At 39.5% G+C, this 17,791-nt stretch overlaps 1 protein-coding gene across 1 annotated transcript in view; it reads right to left on the bottom strand.

Moving 5' to 3' along the window:
• Positions 1–9,011: 9,011 nt before the first annotated feature.
• Positions 9,012–17,791, bottom strand: part of HSD17B11 (hydroxysteroid 17-beta dehydrogenase 11) — a 47,180-nt gene continuing 38,400 nt past the window's right edge. The window contains exons 6-7 of the mRNA XM_032144126.2: positions 12,893–13,009; positions 9,012–9,768 (exon numbers count right to left, since the gene is read on the bottom strand). Of these exons, the coding sequence (XP_032000017.1) occupies positions 9,678–9,768; positions 12,893–13,009 (208 nt within the window). The 3' untranslated portion in view covers positions 9,012–9,677. The remainder of the gene's footprint in view (positions 9,769–12,892; positions 13,010–17,791) is intronic.

Raw genomic sequence — 17,791 nt, 5'->3', positions numbered from 1 at the left:
CGAATAAGAAGTTCTGGCTGGGCACGGTAGCTCAGGCCTGTAATCTCAGCACTTTGGGAGGCTGAGGCAGGTGGATCACTTGAGGCCGGGAGCTCGAGACCAGCCTGGGCAATGTGGTGGAACCCCATCTCTACTAAAATACAAAAATTAGCCAGGCCTGGTGGTATGTGCCTGTAGTCCTAGCTACTCAGGAGGCTGAGGCACAAGAATCACTTGAATCTGGGAGTCAGAGGCTGCAGTGAGCTGAGATTGTGTCACTGCACTCCAGCCTGACAGAGTGAGACCCTGTCTCAAAAAAATAAAAACAAAAAACAACAAAAATAAAAAAGAAGTTCTATCTCGGAAGCAGGGTGTGGGGTAGAGAGAAGTTAGAGAACTTAGCAGAGGCTCAATCACTCAGAGCATAGGATCAGTAAGGGCTAGTGAAAGGTGTTGAGCAGGGAACCCATACCATCAGATGCACACCCCAGAAATGCTGCTGTTTGGAAAATGCATTGAAAGGAGGACAAGAATAGATGGAGGGAGACCAGTTAGGAAGCTTTTTATTAATCTAGACCAGGCTGGGCGCAGTGGCTCATGCCTGTAATCTCAGCAATTTGAAAGGCCAAGGTGGGTGGATCTCTTGAGCTCAGGAGCTCGAGACCAGCCTGGGCAACATAGTGAGACCCCCATCTTTACAAAAAATACAAAAAGTAGTTGGGCATGGTGGCACGTGCCTATAGTCCCAGCTACTTAGTAGGCTGAGGTGGGAGGATAGCTTGAGCCTAGAAAGTGGAGGTGGCAGTCAGCTGAGATTACGCCACTGCACTCTAGGCCTGGGCCTAGGAGTGAGACCCTGTCTCAAAATCATCATCATCATCATCATCATCATCATCCTGTAGCCCAGAAGTCACAGTGGCCTGAATGAGGGTGGTGGCAAGCGAGACATTAAGGAAACAGAATAATATGATATGTAGGCCTTTATTTATTAAATATATAGAAAACACTTGGTTTGTTTCAGAGACTATTCCAGGTATTGGGGTAATACCAGTTAACAAAATACATGAAATCAAATCTGTTCCCTTGGGAAACTAACACTCTAGGGGCAATGTAGACAATAAAGAAGATAAATAAACAAAATGTATAGAATGCTCCACAGTGATAAGTGGCAAAGAAAAAAATAGAGAATAGAGGGAGAAATGGAATCTTGTAGGGTATGGCTCTGTGGGGTAGGGTTGCAGTTTTACGTGTAGAGTAAGAAGACCTCAAAAGAAAGACCTAAGCAAAAAGACTTAAAAGAAAGAAGGAGCTAGCTGTGTAGATATCCAGAGGAAGAGCATCTAGAGAGAGTGAACAGTAATATACTAAGGCCTTGAAATAGAAACATGCCTGGTGGGTTGAGGGAGCATCAAGGGGACCTATGTAGCTGGAGAGAATTAAATGAGGGAGGGTGAGGCTAGTGCGACAGTTAGTTTTATGGGTCAACATAACTAGGCTATAGTCCCCAGTTATCCAATCAAACACTAATCTAGGTGTTGTTGTGAAGGTATTGTAGATGTGGTTAACATCCATATTCAGTAGTGTTTAAGTAAAGGAAATTATTCTTTATAATGTGGATGGGCCTTAACCAACTAGTTGGAAGGCTGTGAAAGCAAAACTGAGGTTTCCCTGAGTAAAAAGAGGTTCTGCTTCAACATTGCACCATCAGTTCCCACCTAAGAGTTTACAGCTTTCTAGGCTACCCTACAGATCTCAGACCTGCTAGCCCCCGACAATCACTTAAGCCAATTCCTCAATTTCTTGAAGTACATCTCTCTCTCTCCGTGTGTGTGTGTGCTGTGTGTATATATAAATGTATGCATACACAATCTCCTACTGTTTCTCTGGAGAACCCTGATTTATACAGGTAGTAAAGTAGTGGGTAACTGTAGGGACAAAAGGCTGGATCACATATGGCCTTGTAAAGTCATGGTAAGGACTTTAGCTTTAAGTTTTAGATGAGAAATTAATGGAGGACTTTGAGCCTGAAGCATGACACAATCTCATATATCTTTTTTTAACTTTTATTTTTAGGTTCCGGAGTACATGTGCAGGTTTGTTATATAGGTAAATTGCATGCCATGGGGGTTTGGTATACAGATTATTTTGCCACCCAGGTAATAAGCATAATACCCAATAGGTAGTTTTTCGATCCTCACCCTCCTACCACCCTCTGCCCTCAAGTAGGCCCCTGTGTCTATTTTTCCCTTCTTTGTGTCTATACGTACTTGCTGTTTAGCTCCTACGTATAAGTGAGAATATGTGGTATTTGGTTTTCTGTTCCTGTGTTAGTTTGCTTAGGCTAATGGCCTCCAACTCCATCCATGGTTTTGTTTTTTGTTTTTTGTTTTTGTTTTTTTGAGATGGAGTCTCCCTCTGTTGCTCAGGCTAAGTGCAGTGGCTTGATCTTGGATCACTGCACTCCGCCTCCTGGGATCAAGCGATTCTCCTGCCTCAGTTTCTCGAGTAGCTGGGATTACAGGTGCTCGCCACCATGCCTGGCTAATTTTTGTATTTTTAGTAGAGGTGGGGTTTCACCATGTTGACCAAGCTGGTCTCGAACTCCTGACCTTGTGATTTGCCTGCCTCAGCCTCCCAAAGTGCTGGGATTACAGGTGTGAGCCACAGTGCCTGTCCTCCATATGAATTTTAAAATAGTTTTTTTTTTCTAATTTTGTGAAGAATGTCATTTGTAGTTCAATAGGAATAGCATTAAGTCTATAAATTTCTTTGGGCAGTATGGCCATCTTAACAATATTGATTTCTTCCCACTCATGACCATGGAATATTTTTCTATTTGTTTGTGTCATTTCTGATTTCTCTGAGCAGTGTTTGTAATTCTCATTGTAGAGATCTTTCACTTTCCTAGTTACTTTTATTCTTGGGTATTTTATTCTTTTTGCGGCAATTGTGAATGGGATTGCTTCTTGATTTGGCTCTCAGCTTGGATGTTGTTTATGTATATGAATGCCACTGACTTTTGTACATTGATTTTGTATCCTGAAGCATTGCTAAAGTTGTTTATTAGATTGTATTAGTCCATTTTCATACTGATATAAAGAATCACCCAAGACTGGGCAATTTATAAAGAAAAAAGGTTTAGTTGACTCACAGTTCATCATGGCTGGGGAGGCCTGGGGAAACTTACAATCATGGTAGAAGGCAAAGGGGAAGCAAGGCACCTTCTTCACAAGGCAGCAGGGAGGAGAAGTGCCCAGCGAAGGGGGAAGTACCACTTATAAAACCATCAGATCTCATGAGAACTCACCATCATAACAGGATGGGAGAAACTGCCCCCATTATTCAGTTACCTCCACCTGGTCTCTCCCTTGACACATGGGGATTACAATTCAAGATGAGATTTGGGCGGGGACACAAAGCCTAACCATATCACAGATCAAGGAGCTTTTGGGCAGAGATTATGGGATTTTCCTAGATATAGAATTGATCTCACCTACAAACAGGCAGAGTTTGACTTCCTCTTTTCCTATATGGATGCCTTTTATTTCTTTCTCTTGCCTGGTTGCTCTGGCTAGGATTTCCAGTACTGTATTGAATAGTTGTGAGAGAGGGCATCCTTGTTTTGTGCCAGTTTTCAAGGGGAATGCTTCCAGCTTTTGCCCATTCAGGATTACATTGGCTGTGGGTTTTTCACAGATGGCTCTATTATTTTGAAGTATGTTCCTTCAATGCCTAGTGTGTTGAGAGTTTTTAACGTGAAGAGATGTTGAATTTTATCAAAAGCCTTTTCTGCATTTATTGAGATGATCATGTGGTTTTTGTTTTTTAGTTCTGTTTCTGTGATGAATCGTATTTATTGATTTGTGTATGTTGAACCAACCTTGTATCCCAGGTATAAAGCCTACTTGATTGTGGTGGATTAGGTTTTTGATGTGCTGCTGAGTTCAGTTTGCTAGTATTTTGTTGAGGATTTTTACATCTATGTTCATTAAGGGTATTGGCCCGAAGTTTTCATTTTTGTGGTGTCTCTGCCAGGTTTTGGTATCAGGGTGATGCTGGCCTCATTGAATGAGTTAGGGAGGAGTCCCCCCTCATCAAGTTTTTGAAATAGTTTCAGTAGGAATGGTACCAGCTCTTAATACATCTGGCAGAATTTGGCTGTAATTCTGTCTGGTCCTGGGCTTTTTCTTGTTGTTAGGTTTTTATTACTGATTCAATCTTGGAACTCCTTATTGGTCTGGTCAGGGATTCAATTTCTTCCTGGTTCAATCTTGGGAGGTTGTATTTCCAGGAATTTATCCATTTCTTCTAGGTTTTACAACTTCTGTACATAGGAGTATTCATAGTACTCTCTGAGGGTTTTTTGTTATTTCTGTGTGGTTAGTGGTTACCCTTTGTCATCGCTGATTGTGTTTATTTGGATCTTCTCTTTTTTCATTAGTCTAGCTATGTGGTCTATCTATCTCATTTATTCTTTCAAAGAACCAATTCTTGGATTCACTGATCTTTTGTATGTTTTTTTTGCATCTCCATTTCCTTCCTTTCAGCTCTGATTTTGGTTATTTCTTTTATTCTGCTAGCTTTGGGGTTGGTTTGCCCTCATTTCTCTAGTTCCACTACATGTGATGTTAGGTGGTTAATTTGAGATCTTTCTAACTTTTTGATTGGGCATTTTGCACCATAAGCTTCCCTCTTGACATTGCTTTAGCTGTGTCTTGATACTGCTTTAGCCGAGATTCTGGTATTTTGTATCTTTGTTCTCATTAGTTTCAAAGTATTTCTTGATTTCTGCTTTAATTTGATTGTTTACCAAATAGTCATTCAGGAGCAGTTTGTTCAATTTTCATGTAATGGTATGGTTTTGAACAATTTTCTTAGTATTGATTTCTATACTAATTGTGCTGTGGTTCAAGAATATGCTTGGTATGATTTCGGGTTTTTTTGAATTTGCTGAGGATTGTTTTATGTCCAATTAAGTGGTTGATTTTAGAGTATGTGCCATGTGCAAATAAGAATGTATATTCTGTTGTTCGTGGGTGGAGAGTTCTGTAGGTATCTCTTAGGCCCATATGGTCAGTGTCGAGTTCAGGTCCTGAAAAATCTGTTAGTTTTCTGCCTCAATGATGTGTCTAATATTGTCAGTTGGGTGTTGATGTCTCCCACTATTATTTTGTGGTTTATCTAAGTCTTTTCATAGGTCTCTAAAAACTTAATGAATCTGCATGTGCTCCTGTGTTGGGAGCATATTTAGGATAGTTAGGTCTTCTTATTCCCATTACATAATGCCCTTCTTTGTCTTTTTTGGTCTTTGTTTGTTTAAAGTGTTTTGTCTGAAATTAGAAGAGCAACCCCTGATTTTTTTGTTGTTGTTGTTTTCCATTTGCTTGGTAGATTTTTCTCCATCCCTTTACTTTGAGCCTATGGGTGTCACTGCATGTGGGAAAGGTCTCTTGAAGACACTGTGTCATTGAGTTTTGCTTCTTTATCCAACTTCCCACTCCAGGTCTTTCAATTAGGGCATTTAGCCCATTTACATTCAAGTTTAATATTGATATGTGTGGATTTGATCCTGTCATTTTGTTGTTAACTGGTTATTTTGCAGACTTGCTTGTGCAGTTGCTTTGTAGTGTCAATGGTCTATGTACTTCGGTGTGATTTTGTAGTGGATGGTAATGAGCTATCTTTTCCGTATTTAGCACTCCCTTTAGGACCTCTTATAAGGCAGGCCTGGTGGTAATAAATTCCCTTAGCATTTGCTTGTCTGAAAAAGATCTTAATTCTCCTTCACTTATGAAGCTTAGTTTGGCTGGGTATAAAATTATTCATTGGAATTTCTGTTATTTAAGAATGCAGAATATAGGCCCCCAATATTTTCTGGCTTGTAGGTTTTCTGCTGAAAGGTCCACTGTTAGCCTGATGAGGTTCCCTTTGTAGGTGACCTGCCCCTTCTCTCTAGCTGCCTGGAAAGTTTTTTCTTTCATTTCAACCTTTGAGAATCGGATGATTATGTGTCTTGGGAATAGTTACTCAGTCAGACAAAAATAAAGAAAAAGATTAGGCTAGGCATGGTGGCTCACACCTGTAATCTCAGCACTTTGGGAGGATGAGGCAAGAGGATCGCCTGAACCTAGGAGTTCAAGACCAGCCTGGGCCAGGCATGGTGGCTCATGCCTGTAATCCCAGCACTTTGGGAGGCAGAGGCAGGCGGATCACAAGGTCAAGGGATAGGGACCATCCTGGCCAACACGGTGAAACCCTGTCTCTACTAAAAATACAAAATTAGCTGGGCGTGGTGGCACACACCTGTAGTCCCAGCTACTCAGGAGGCTGAGGCAGGAGAATCCCTTCAACCTGGGAGGTGGAGGTTGCAGTCAGCTTAGACTGCACCACTGCACTCCAGCCTGGTGACAGAGTGAGACTCTGTCTCAAAAAATAAATAAATAAAAATAAATAAATAAATAAATAAAAGACCAGCCTGGGCAAGATGGTGAGACCTCATCTCAACAATAAAAAAAAATTAGCCAGGCATGGTGTTGTGCACCTGTAGTTCCAGCTATCAATGAATCCCCTGGTTCAGGACCACAGAATATCATACTAGTTGACAATGAGAAATCATTCCCCATTTACCTGAAGACAACCTAAAGCTCTGACTTTAATATGTCTCTCAGAATTAGCTCTATTGATGACTGAGATGAATTTTCCCACCAAACTGCTGAGAAGTGAAATCAATTAGGATAAACTTCATTCAAATAACAGTGACAAGCTTTCAGACTTTGAGACACAGGGCTAATTGCCTAATGTTGGTAAATTAGAGCAAGCTGCTTCTTCTTCATCTTCCTTCTTCTCCTTCTCTTCTCCTCCTCCTCCTCCTCTTCTCCTCCTCCTCCTCCTTCTTCTTCTTCAATCTAAATTCAAAATCCCCATGATGCTATAGTCATTCATCTTTTCTCCAGAGTAAGGGCTATAGACTCCAAGGTTCCTCTGGATTTCTGCTACTACTGCTGTGTTCACAGCTAGTTCAATGCCTTCTAACAATGCCTTCTGCACAGGACTGCTGAGGGACTAAGTGGCAAACTGCACCTGCCACATGGTTAACATTCAGTAAATGGGGCACACTACCATTTGCCCACATAACATCAAAGGAAGTAATGCTTATTTCTCATAATGGTTAATGCTAAAGTTCATCCAAATGTTAATTTATGACAAGTGTTTTAGGAGCCAAAATATGTTTATTAGGAAAAGTTGTCAGTATATTTGGGCCTCGATTATCTTACTAAAGTTTGCTAAAGGCTTTCTCCTAGTCTACTTCACTGGCAGGTGGCTAGCAGTCTGGAACAAGTATAATTTAAACAAAAGAATAAACAATTAAATCTATTTCAAAGTGAGTTAGAAGCTGAGTGTAATAGGCTCTCCACTTTCTAGTGTCATTTGTTACCAGGATAGGTGTTTTATTCTATAAATTCTGTGGATATTCCACCCTAGAGTGCTAGTAGAGTATAGCTGATGTATGGAGAGGAATCTAAGTTATATTAATCAAATATAATGTTTGGGAGACAAGAATTTTTGACCCATATGTATTTACACTAACTAAATGCAAACTGTAGTCCAACAGCAATGCTATTTTGATTCTCTGAATTAGAAGAAGGTAATTGATGGGAAAGAGGGAGAAATTTACCATAGAAATGATGCTTTCTGAGAAATTATATGTTATAGAATCTGTAACGTAACCTTCCTTAAACATATTACCAAATGATCCTTATAATTTGTGATGACACTGATAATATTACTTAACTTGTTGAATGGGCTAATTGATGTAAGTTAAGTGTTTAGGACAGTAACTGACATATGTTGAATAAGTATTAGTTTCTGCTTAAAATCTGGATCAAAATCTTTCTCCAAAAATTTTCTGAACCTAAACGTAGCTCATTTGCTACATTTAACACAATGTTAAAGGATTCTGCCTTATGTTTTCTGAATATGAACTTTCTGACAGAAGGATTAAAGTTCTCCATGTGTATGTGTTTGACATAGCATTTTTTATATTTATTTATTTATTTATTTATTTATTTATTTATTTATTTATTTATTTATTTTTGAGATGGAGTCTTGCTCTATTGCCCAGACTGGAGTGCAGTGGCACAATCTTGGCTCATTGCAACCTCCGCCTCTGGGGTTCAAATGATTCTCCTGGCCCAACCTCTTGAGTAGCTGGGATTACAAGCGCCCGCCACCACATCCAGCAAATTTTTTTTTTTTTTTTGAGACGGAGTCTCCCTCTGTCTCCGGGCTGGAGTGCAATGGCACCATTTTGGCTCGCTGCAACCTCAACCTCCTAGGTTCAAGCGATTCTCCTGCCTCAGCTTCCCGAGTAGCTGGGATTACAGGCGCCCGCCACCACATCCAGCTAATGTTTGTGGATTTTTAGTAGAAATGGGGTTTCACCATGTTGGCCAGGATGTTACTGCTCCAAAGAAGTGCTTCTCAAATTTTAATATGCATATGAATCATCCGCCCGCCTTGGTCTCTCAAAGTGCTGGAACTATAGGCGTGAGCCACCGTGCCTGGCCTACGCCCAGCTAATTTTTGTATTTTTAGTACAGATGGGGTTTCACCATGTTGGCCAGGCTGGTCTCGAACTCCTGACCTCGTGATCCACCCACCTTGACCTCTCAAAGTGCTGGGATTGCAGGTGTGAGACACTGTGCCCAGCGGTGTTTGATATAGTCTTGAAAATATTTTTCTTTAGTAGAAGAAACCTAACAAACCTACTAAATTTTTAAATTTATTTATTTAACCTTTCAGTTTAAATTCCTCACATGTAAATGGAAAAATTAACATCTATCCCTCAGTGTCCTTTTGTGGAATCAATGTGTTACTATATTATAGATCTGATCTTATAGTCCCATCTCAGTGAGCCTCACATCCAAGAAATTTCCAGAGAGTTTTTAAAAAAAGATTGCACAATTTATTTTCCTTTAATTTGAAGGTTAAGTCATGTTCTGTTTAAGACAAAAAGATGGAAACACCAAAAGTTTAAGTGTGATCCATTTATTATTGCTGCCATTTGTGGGTACATTCTCTCAATTCTCCTTAAATCCCAATGATGCTTTTATACTTGCAACACATGTATCCACCTCTAGCGTCCCTGTGCGGAAATGTTTGGCATTGGAATGTGAGGTATCTCTCAGGAAACTGAGTGGCAATGGGTAGGATGAAACCTACCCATTGAGAGCTCATGATATTCATTGTGAAATACCACTAGATATAGTCCTTCATTATATTTAGAGAGCTTGAAGTTTCTGATTTTATGTAGAACAGAAAAAGAAACACAAATTATACAAAATTCAAGTGCAATCAAAAATAAAAATATATGTTAAATAAACAGTTACGGTACAAATTTTGCAAAGCCTTCAGGTGAGCCACAGATAATCTTGGAAATTATTTTAATAAAGTCATTTTGGTTCTTTTTCTTCATTTTCCTTAAAGTCACCTCTAACGGTATTTCTCTGTTTATATCATATGTAATCAGCTTTTAGCTAAAGAACAAGTGGTAGTAAATGAAGACTGCCAAAGCCTCAAAAATGATATTGAAGAAATGGGGATAATTAGAAAAAACAGAAGTTCAAACATTAAAATTCTGACACTATTAGATGACATCAACCTAAACCTGGTAAATCAGTTTTCAGAAAACTAGGTGCTTATTGATCTTTCATTTTATATCCAATAACTGCATCAAACTTAACACTGATTTTTCGTTTTAAAACTGCCAGGAAACGCTCAGGAAGGATCCTAAAAGAAAGATATATGAAAATAATTAGAAAATTAATATTAAGTGCATTTGTAGAATACCCTCTTTAGAAATACTTTTAAGTTATCATGTATCGTCATGTTCATGTTAAATAAGATTAAGCGTCTTAAATCCGAGTCACTACTATATATTCTTTCCCATTAAATCTATTTCCTTTTCAAATGGAAAAGAAGGCTTAGCCTTCTTTAGAGTAGAATAACCTGAAGTAGTCAGTTTTTGAAACAAAAGATCTAAGGGAGGAGGTATAAGAACTGAATAGTTGAGATACTGAAGACTTTACAAAAAGGAACCCGACATTAAAAAGGAAATGAGAACAGGAATTAATTTTGTACTTTATAATGCAGAATATTATTAAAATGTTCCACTAAGAGACTGGGGAAGTAGAACTGCTAAATAAAAATGCAGACAACGCATTTGGTTTTGAGCATAATGCTGAACCAATTATTTAACCTTTCAGTTTAAATTCCTCACACGTAAATGGAAAAATTAACATCTATCCCTCAGTGTTCTTTTGTGGAATCAATGTGTTACTGTATTAAATAAAATGTCTTGGCCTGGCGCCGTAGCTCACACCTGTAATCCCAGCAATTTGGGAGGCAGAGGCGGGCGGATCACGAGGTCAGGAGACCGAGATCATTCTGGCTAACACGGTGAAACCCCGTCTCTACTAAAAAACACAAAAAATTAGCCGGGCGTGGTGGCGGGTGCCTGTAGTCCCAGCTACTCAGGAGGCTAAGGCAGGAGAATTGCTTGAACCTGGGAGGCGGAGGTTGCAGTGAGCGAGATCATGCCATTGCACTCCAGCCTGGGTGACAGAGCGAGACTCTGTCCCCCACAGCGCCCCCCCCAAAAATGTCTTGAACAGTGACGGACACTAGCAGGTCTCATCTTTTTTCTCCAGACACTACACTTAGAATATTTAGGGACTTGTCACATTCCAGTGGGTCTGGGAGAAAACAAAACAGAATATGTAAATCAACATAATAATATACAGAAATCTGCCTAGATGGCATGAAAAGAGGGTTTGGAAATATGACACCAATGTGACCTCATAACAAGAATTAGGGCAATGATGATATTAATAGTAGTAGTTATAATAACAGTGGCATATAACGTTTATTGAGTACTTACAGTGTACTGAGTACTTTTTATTTATTTATTTTTGAGGCAGGGTCTTGCTCTGTTGCTCAAGATGGAGTGCGGTGGCATGATCATGGCTCACTGCAGCCTCAAATTTCTGAGCTCAAGCAATTCTCCCACTTCAGCCTCCCGAGTAGCTAGTACTACAGGTGTGTTCCAACACGCCTGGCTAATGTTTTTGATTTCTAGTAGGGTCAAGGTCTTATTATGTTGCCCAGGCTTGTCTTGAACTCCTGACCTCAAGCAATCCTCCTGCCTCAGCCTCTCAAAGTGCTGGGATTACAGGCGTGAGCCACCGCGCCCAGCCCTGAGTACTTTAAGAGCATTACTTTCTTTATTCATCTCAGCCCTATAAAGTCCAATTGTTTTCTCCATGTTACAGATAAAGAAACTGAACTTCAGATAAGTTAAAAAACTAATCCATGTTCACGTTGCAAGCAAGTCACACAAACACAGCTTCATTCAACTCCAGAGCACAAACTTTGGGTCTTTATGTTTAAAGGTCTAGAAACTAGAATTAATTTATTCAATCAACAAACCTTTTGGTGCCTCTAATGTGTCAGTCACTCTTCAAAATGCAGAGCATGCAGTGATGAAAAATAGGCAAAATTCCTTCTTTTATAGGGTTATATTCTAAGGGGCTGCGATCGCTGAGTGCATACTTATGTAACGTGACAAGTACAATGCCAGAAACATCACAGGCTTCAACTCGTTTACTCACCAAAGAGATCCCTGAGCTTTACTACCTGAACCTCCAAGGCATTTTCATCATAGTTTTTAGCAGAAGGGGCAAGAAAGCCTAACATATGTCACGCTTTTCATTTCTTGAGTTTTTTGCTCTTCGCATCAGTAATTCTCAAAATATAATCCCTGGACCACTGTCTGTGGCAGTTGCCTATTAAAATACAGATTTCTGGTCCAACTCAAATATCCATGTTAAAATCTTTAGAAGTGAGATCAAGGGATCTATTTTTAAATAGACTTCCCAAGTGATCCTGATATCCCACTGACTTGGAGAAGCCCAGTCTAGGACAGGCAGCAAGAGGCTTTTTCTCCCAGCTGTCCTAAGGCACCTCTCCCCTTTCCCCTCCTTATGTGGCCAGCCTCATTGCCACACAGCTTTCCCAGATGAGGAATGAAGCAGTGTGTTATGATGAGACATTCGTGAAACTAGTGGTTTCCAATCTTGGCTGGATAACTGAATCACCTAGAAAGTTGCTTTATCTCTCAAAGCCCAGGCCACACTCCAAACCAAGTCAATCAGAATTTGGGGGAATTGGTCTCAGGCAGCAGCATTTTTAAACCTCCCAGGTGAATTCCAGTGTGCACCAAAGTTGAGAGCTACTGCTCCAAAGAAGTGCTTCTCAGATTTTAATATACATACAAATCATCTAGGAGAACTTATTGAAATGCAAATTCTGATTCAAGAGATCAAGAGAGTCTATATTTCTAACAAACTTCCAGGTAATACTGATGCTGCTAGTCCAAGAACCACATTGGAAGAAGCAAGGCTCAAGGATTTCTAAAATTATAAAAAAAAATTTAGCAATTCATATACTTCAGTATGATTTTGCACAAAACAAAAGCTCAATGATTATCTGTTGTATCTTTAAATAAATACCTAAAACCTAACTCTGGTCTCCTTTAATATCATTGTTCTATGATTCCATTATGTAAAGATGCTTAAAAACTATCCTTCTTCAGAGTCATTCATTTATAAGACAAGACTTGCAGAAATATACAAATTTCTTTCTTTACAAAAAGTAAAAATGTGTGGAAATTACTCAGTTCATTTACCCAGGAGCTGTATCAATCTTGCCTCAATGTTATTGAGCCTGTTATTTTTATTAAGTCAATTCCATTTAACTGTACTTTATCAACTGCCTGATTTAAATGTCAGCAAAAAATGTAATAGATAATTTTTATTTTACCTTTCATTTCTAAGGTTTCTTAACTGTCACTTACCTTTCCAATGTTGTTAAAAAAGCTATAGAAGATGGAATAAAAATCATTTTCTGCTCAGTCAGAATCCCATTCATCAGCCTGTTTACCACTTCCTCAGGTTCCAGAGTGGGTCCCAAACTGAAATCAGAGGCAGTCTTCAGAAACAAAATACTTCACCGAGGCTTCAGCTTTAGTTTGGTGCTAACCAACAGCTTTAGTATGGTACAGACACCATAACATAACTGATTTGTAGTGTCTAGCCTAGTATAGGTGCTCAGAAATGGTAGCTACTTTACCATTGATAATAATCATAACAATCATTCACTTAGTGCTTATCGTGTACCACACACTGTGCTAAACTTTCTACATAGGTTATTCCGTTGAAGTTTGACAATAACCTTATGAAGGCAATATTATAATTCCTATTCTACAAATAAGAATTATAGAAGTAACTAAGATTCAAATTTAATTGAGCTAGATTAGGTCTGACAACTTTACTTTTAAACTTTAAGCAGTCTTGGGAAAAAAATCAGATACTATTATACAAGTTATATTATATACTCAGTCTCCTTAGTGAACAATTCCTAAAGCATCAGAGGAATTAGAATATGACAGGTACGTGCCCACCTTTAGGCCCTTCATCTCCACATGACACGCTTATATTTATTAGGTCTTTGGTTTTTTTCATTGTTGTTGTGGTTTTTTGTTTGTTTGTTTTTTTGAGGCAGGGTCTCACTCTGTCACCCAGGCTGGAGTGCAGTGGTGAGATCTCGGCTCACCGCAACCTCCACCTACCGGGTTCAAGCGATTTTCCTGCCTCAGCCCCTCAAGTAGCTGGGACTACAGATGTACGCCACCATTCCAGGCTATTTTTTGTATTTTTAGTAGAGATAGGGTTTCACCATATTGCCCAGGCTGGTCTTGAACTCCTGGACTCACGTGATCCGCCAGCCTCGGCCTCCCAAAGTGCTGGGATTGCAGGCGGGAGCCATTGCAATTATGTTTTGGCTTTGTTACTTAGTTCCATGTTAGATCTTTGCTGTGTAATCACTCAAGTATATGTACCACAGACTAGCAGGTGGCCCCCAAAAAGTGGGTTTTAGGCTGGGTGTGATGGTTCAGGCCTGTATCCCTGTAATCCCAGCACTTTGGGAGGCTGAGGTGGGTGGAGTGCTTTAGCCCAGGACTTCGAGATCAGCCTAGCCATCATGGCAAAATCCTGTCTCTACAAAGAAATACAAAAGAAAATTAGCCAAGAGTGGTGGTGCACTCATGTAGTGCTAGCTACTCAGGAGGCTGAGGCTAGAGGATCCCTTGAGCCTGGAAGGCTGAGGCTGCAGTGGGCCATGATTGTTCCACTGCATTCCAGCCTGGACAACAGAGCTAGATCCTGTCTCTAAATAAATAAATAGATAAGTGGCTTAAAAAAAAATCAGTTACAGAAGTGCACTTAGAGAGGAGCTACACAAGAGTTAGTACTGAGATTTTTTAACATTTTATTAATGACTTAGAAAAAAATGATACATAATTAAATGTACTCATGAAATTTGCCATGCCACTAAACTATATGGGTGGCTAACATTTTGGGGAGGCATATTTTTAATGTGTGTGTCTAGTTAAAAGAAGTGAGACACCAGGCGTGGTGCTCAATGCCTGTAATCCCAGCACTTTGGGAGGCCGAGGCAAGTAGATCACTTGAGGTCAGGAGTTTGAGACCAGCCTGGCCAACATGATGAAACCCCATCTCTACTAAAAATACAAAATTAGCCAGGCATGGTGACAGGCACCTGTAATTCCAGCTACTCAGGAGGCTGAGGCAAGAGAATCACTAGAACCTGGGAGGCAGAGATTGTAGTGACCCAAGATCTTGCCACTGCACCCCAGCCTGAGCGACAAAGTGAAACTTTGCCTCAAAAAAAAAAAAAAAAAAAAGAAGTGAGGCAAAAAGTACTGGATGTGCCAGGCAGAGTGACTCATGCCTGTAATCCTAGCACTTTGGGAGGGTCAGGCGGGAGGATCACTTGAGCCCAGGAGTTGGAAACCAGCCTAGGCAAGATGGTGAGATCTTGTCTCAAAAAAACAAAAACAAAAACAAAAATTATTTAGAAATAAATAAAGAATAATTCATTCAGAAAAAATATATGTTTTGAAGTAAAACTGGGACAACTGAGAAGTATAATATTGTATTTAAAAGTGAGCATGATTATTGGATCCATGAAGGAAAGTAGAGCTTAAAAATATATAAGCTTTAATTCTCAGCACAGTTCATTCATTAGAATATTGTGTTCACCATGGGACCTTGAAGCAATAGTATTACATATGAAAATCTTGGAGATTTGACAGGAGAGGAAATGTAATAATGAAATTGATGGCTTTTGGCCTAATGGAAGCAAAAAATCAAAGGCAATGGAAGCATGCAGCATAAACAGGTAGGGGTATCAAGGAGGACGAATACAGAAACTGAAGGATGCTATGCCTTGGAAAGCATTTAGAGGGAAATTCATTTTGTAGCACATTGCTACCAGACTTCAATATTCTCAAGCTCCATGAAAGCTTATAGACACCTGTGTAAATAGAGCACTCTCTCATCCACACTGTGGCCTTGCTAACCTACCTATCAAGCGATGCTGCATTCACCAAACTTTTCTAGTGTACCCAATTTCTTTACCTAAGGTTTTTAGTCCCTGTCAGATAACTTCTCATTGAAATGTAATGACTGTTCAATATCATAATTTTAAAAGCCAAAAGAAAAGGCTTTCAGAAAAAACTCAATTTCTTAGCAAAATAATATCTTAATCATTAAAATGTCAGTATGTGGAAACATTTTTTTTCCTGACACGCTAAAGTTAATGAGAGTTACAAATCCTACTAAACAAATGTTCTTAATGGATTTTGTAGAAACTATCCAAAAACACTTCAGGCCAATCTGCTGGGGTGGGAAAGGAGGATGCATGTTGGGGTAGAGAAATACTGAGGGGGAAAGAGTATTTTCAGTCTGGAGGATTGTATTTGATGACCTACTTTAACCACTTAAGTAATGAGTAATTTTGGGGAAAACATTTCAACTCTTTTTTTTTTTTTTGAGACAGAGTCTTGCTCTGTCGCCCAGGCTGGAGTGCAGTTGCACCATCTCAGCTCACTGCAACCTCCACCTCCCAGGCTCAAGCAATTCTCCTGCTTCAGCCTCTCAAGCAGCTGGGATTACAGGCATGTGCCACCACGCCCGGCTAATTTTTGTATTTTTAGTAGAGATGGGGTTTCACCATGTTGGCTAGGCTGGTCTCGAACTCCTGATCTCAGGTAATCCGCCTGTCTTGGCCTCCCAAAGTGCTGGGATTACAGGCGTGAGCCACTGTGCCCAGCCTCAACTCTTTAAATCCCAGGTTTTTGTTTTTGTTATTTCCTAATCTGAAAAATAAGGATAGTGCAGTGGTGCAGTGGCAAATGTTTAACCACTGGCTCTCTAGGGGACAAAAATCTCAGTTTAGTAGCATTTGTTGATTTCCACAGTGTAAATATTCCCACAACAACTAATTTTAAACTATCTACATGACATCACTGAATGAGTACTACTATATAAGCCAGCACCAGCACTCCACTGGAAATATGATGGTTAAATGGAAATGTATATATACGAGCACTTTATACAGTCAAACTAGACAAATGTTACATGAGGCATTTTCTTATATAACATCTTTTTATGGTACTAGTCAATAAACCTAATATCTTTCTGTGACACACACATACAAACTCCTACATTTTTAGAGAAAAAATAAATTATGTTATGTATATTACAGATGGGAAATTAGATGTTTTAAAACGATGTTCAACAGAAATAAATCTTGGCTGCCCCCAAAATGATCAGAACACTCAATTACACTTAATCTAATAAATTCAGGTTATGTGGCATTGTTTCTATCATTAGTTGGAAAGAGATAACTTATTTCAGGAGAAAAACATTTATTTTTTCTACAATTGCTTGTGTAGCTAACAAGAGATCCCAAAATACTATATACGAAGCAAAACCTGTCAGAATTAAAGGGAGGGAGACATAAGACAGTTTCAACAATAATAGATGGGGACTTTATTTTCCACTTTCAACAACATGTTGAAGAACTAGACAGAAGACCAGCAGAAATAGAAGACCTGAATAACACTATAAATCAACTATACCTAACAGATACCTCACACCATCCCAGCAACAGCAGGATACACATTATTCTCAAGAACACATGGAAAATTTTCTCCCAGGTAGACCATATGTCAGACCACAAAGCAAATCTCAATACGTTTTAAAAGATTAAAATTATACAAACTATGTTCTCTGACTACAATGGAGTAAAATCAGAAAATAACAGAAGGAAAACTGGAAAACTCACAAATATATAGAAATTAAACAGCACCCCTAAATAAACAATGAGACAAATGAGAAACCACAAGAAATTAGAAAATACTTTGAGGTGAACATAAATGAGAACACAACATATCAAGATTTATGGGATGAGGTGAGCATAGTGGCTCAAGCCCATAATGCTAGCACTTTGGAGGCTGAGGCAGGAAGACTATTGAGCCCGGGAGTTTGAGACCAACCTGGACAACAGAGTGAGACCCCGTCTCTACAAACAATTTTTAAAAATTAGCTGAGTGTGGTGGCACGCACCTGTAGTCCTACTCAGGAGGCTGAGGCAGGAGGATCACTTGAGCCCAGGGAGGTAGAGGCTGCAGTGAGTTATGACTGCACCACTGGCACTCCAGCCTGGGTGACAGAGTGAGATCCTGTCTCAAAAAATAATAAATAAAGAAATAAATAAAGACTCATGAGGTGCAGTGAAAGCAGTGCTCAGAGGCAAATTTATAGCTGCAAATGCCTGCATTAAAAAAATATCTCAAATCAGTAAAGTGAAATTCCACATTAAGAAA

Source organism: Hylobates moloch, unplaced genomic scaffold (assembly GCF_009828535.3).
Source record: "Hylobates moloch isolate HMO894 unplaced genomic scaffold, HMol_V3 SCAFFOLD_2, whole genome shotgun sequence".
Taxonomy (NCBI): Eukaryota; Metazoa; Chordata; class Mammalia; order Primates; family Hylobatidae; genus Hylobates; species Hylobates moloch.
This window is presented reverse-complemented; position numbering and strand designations above follow the sequence as displayed.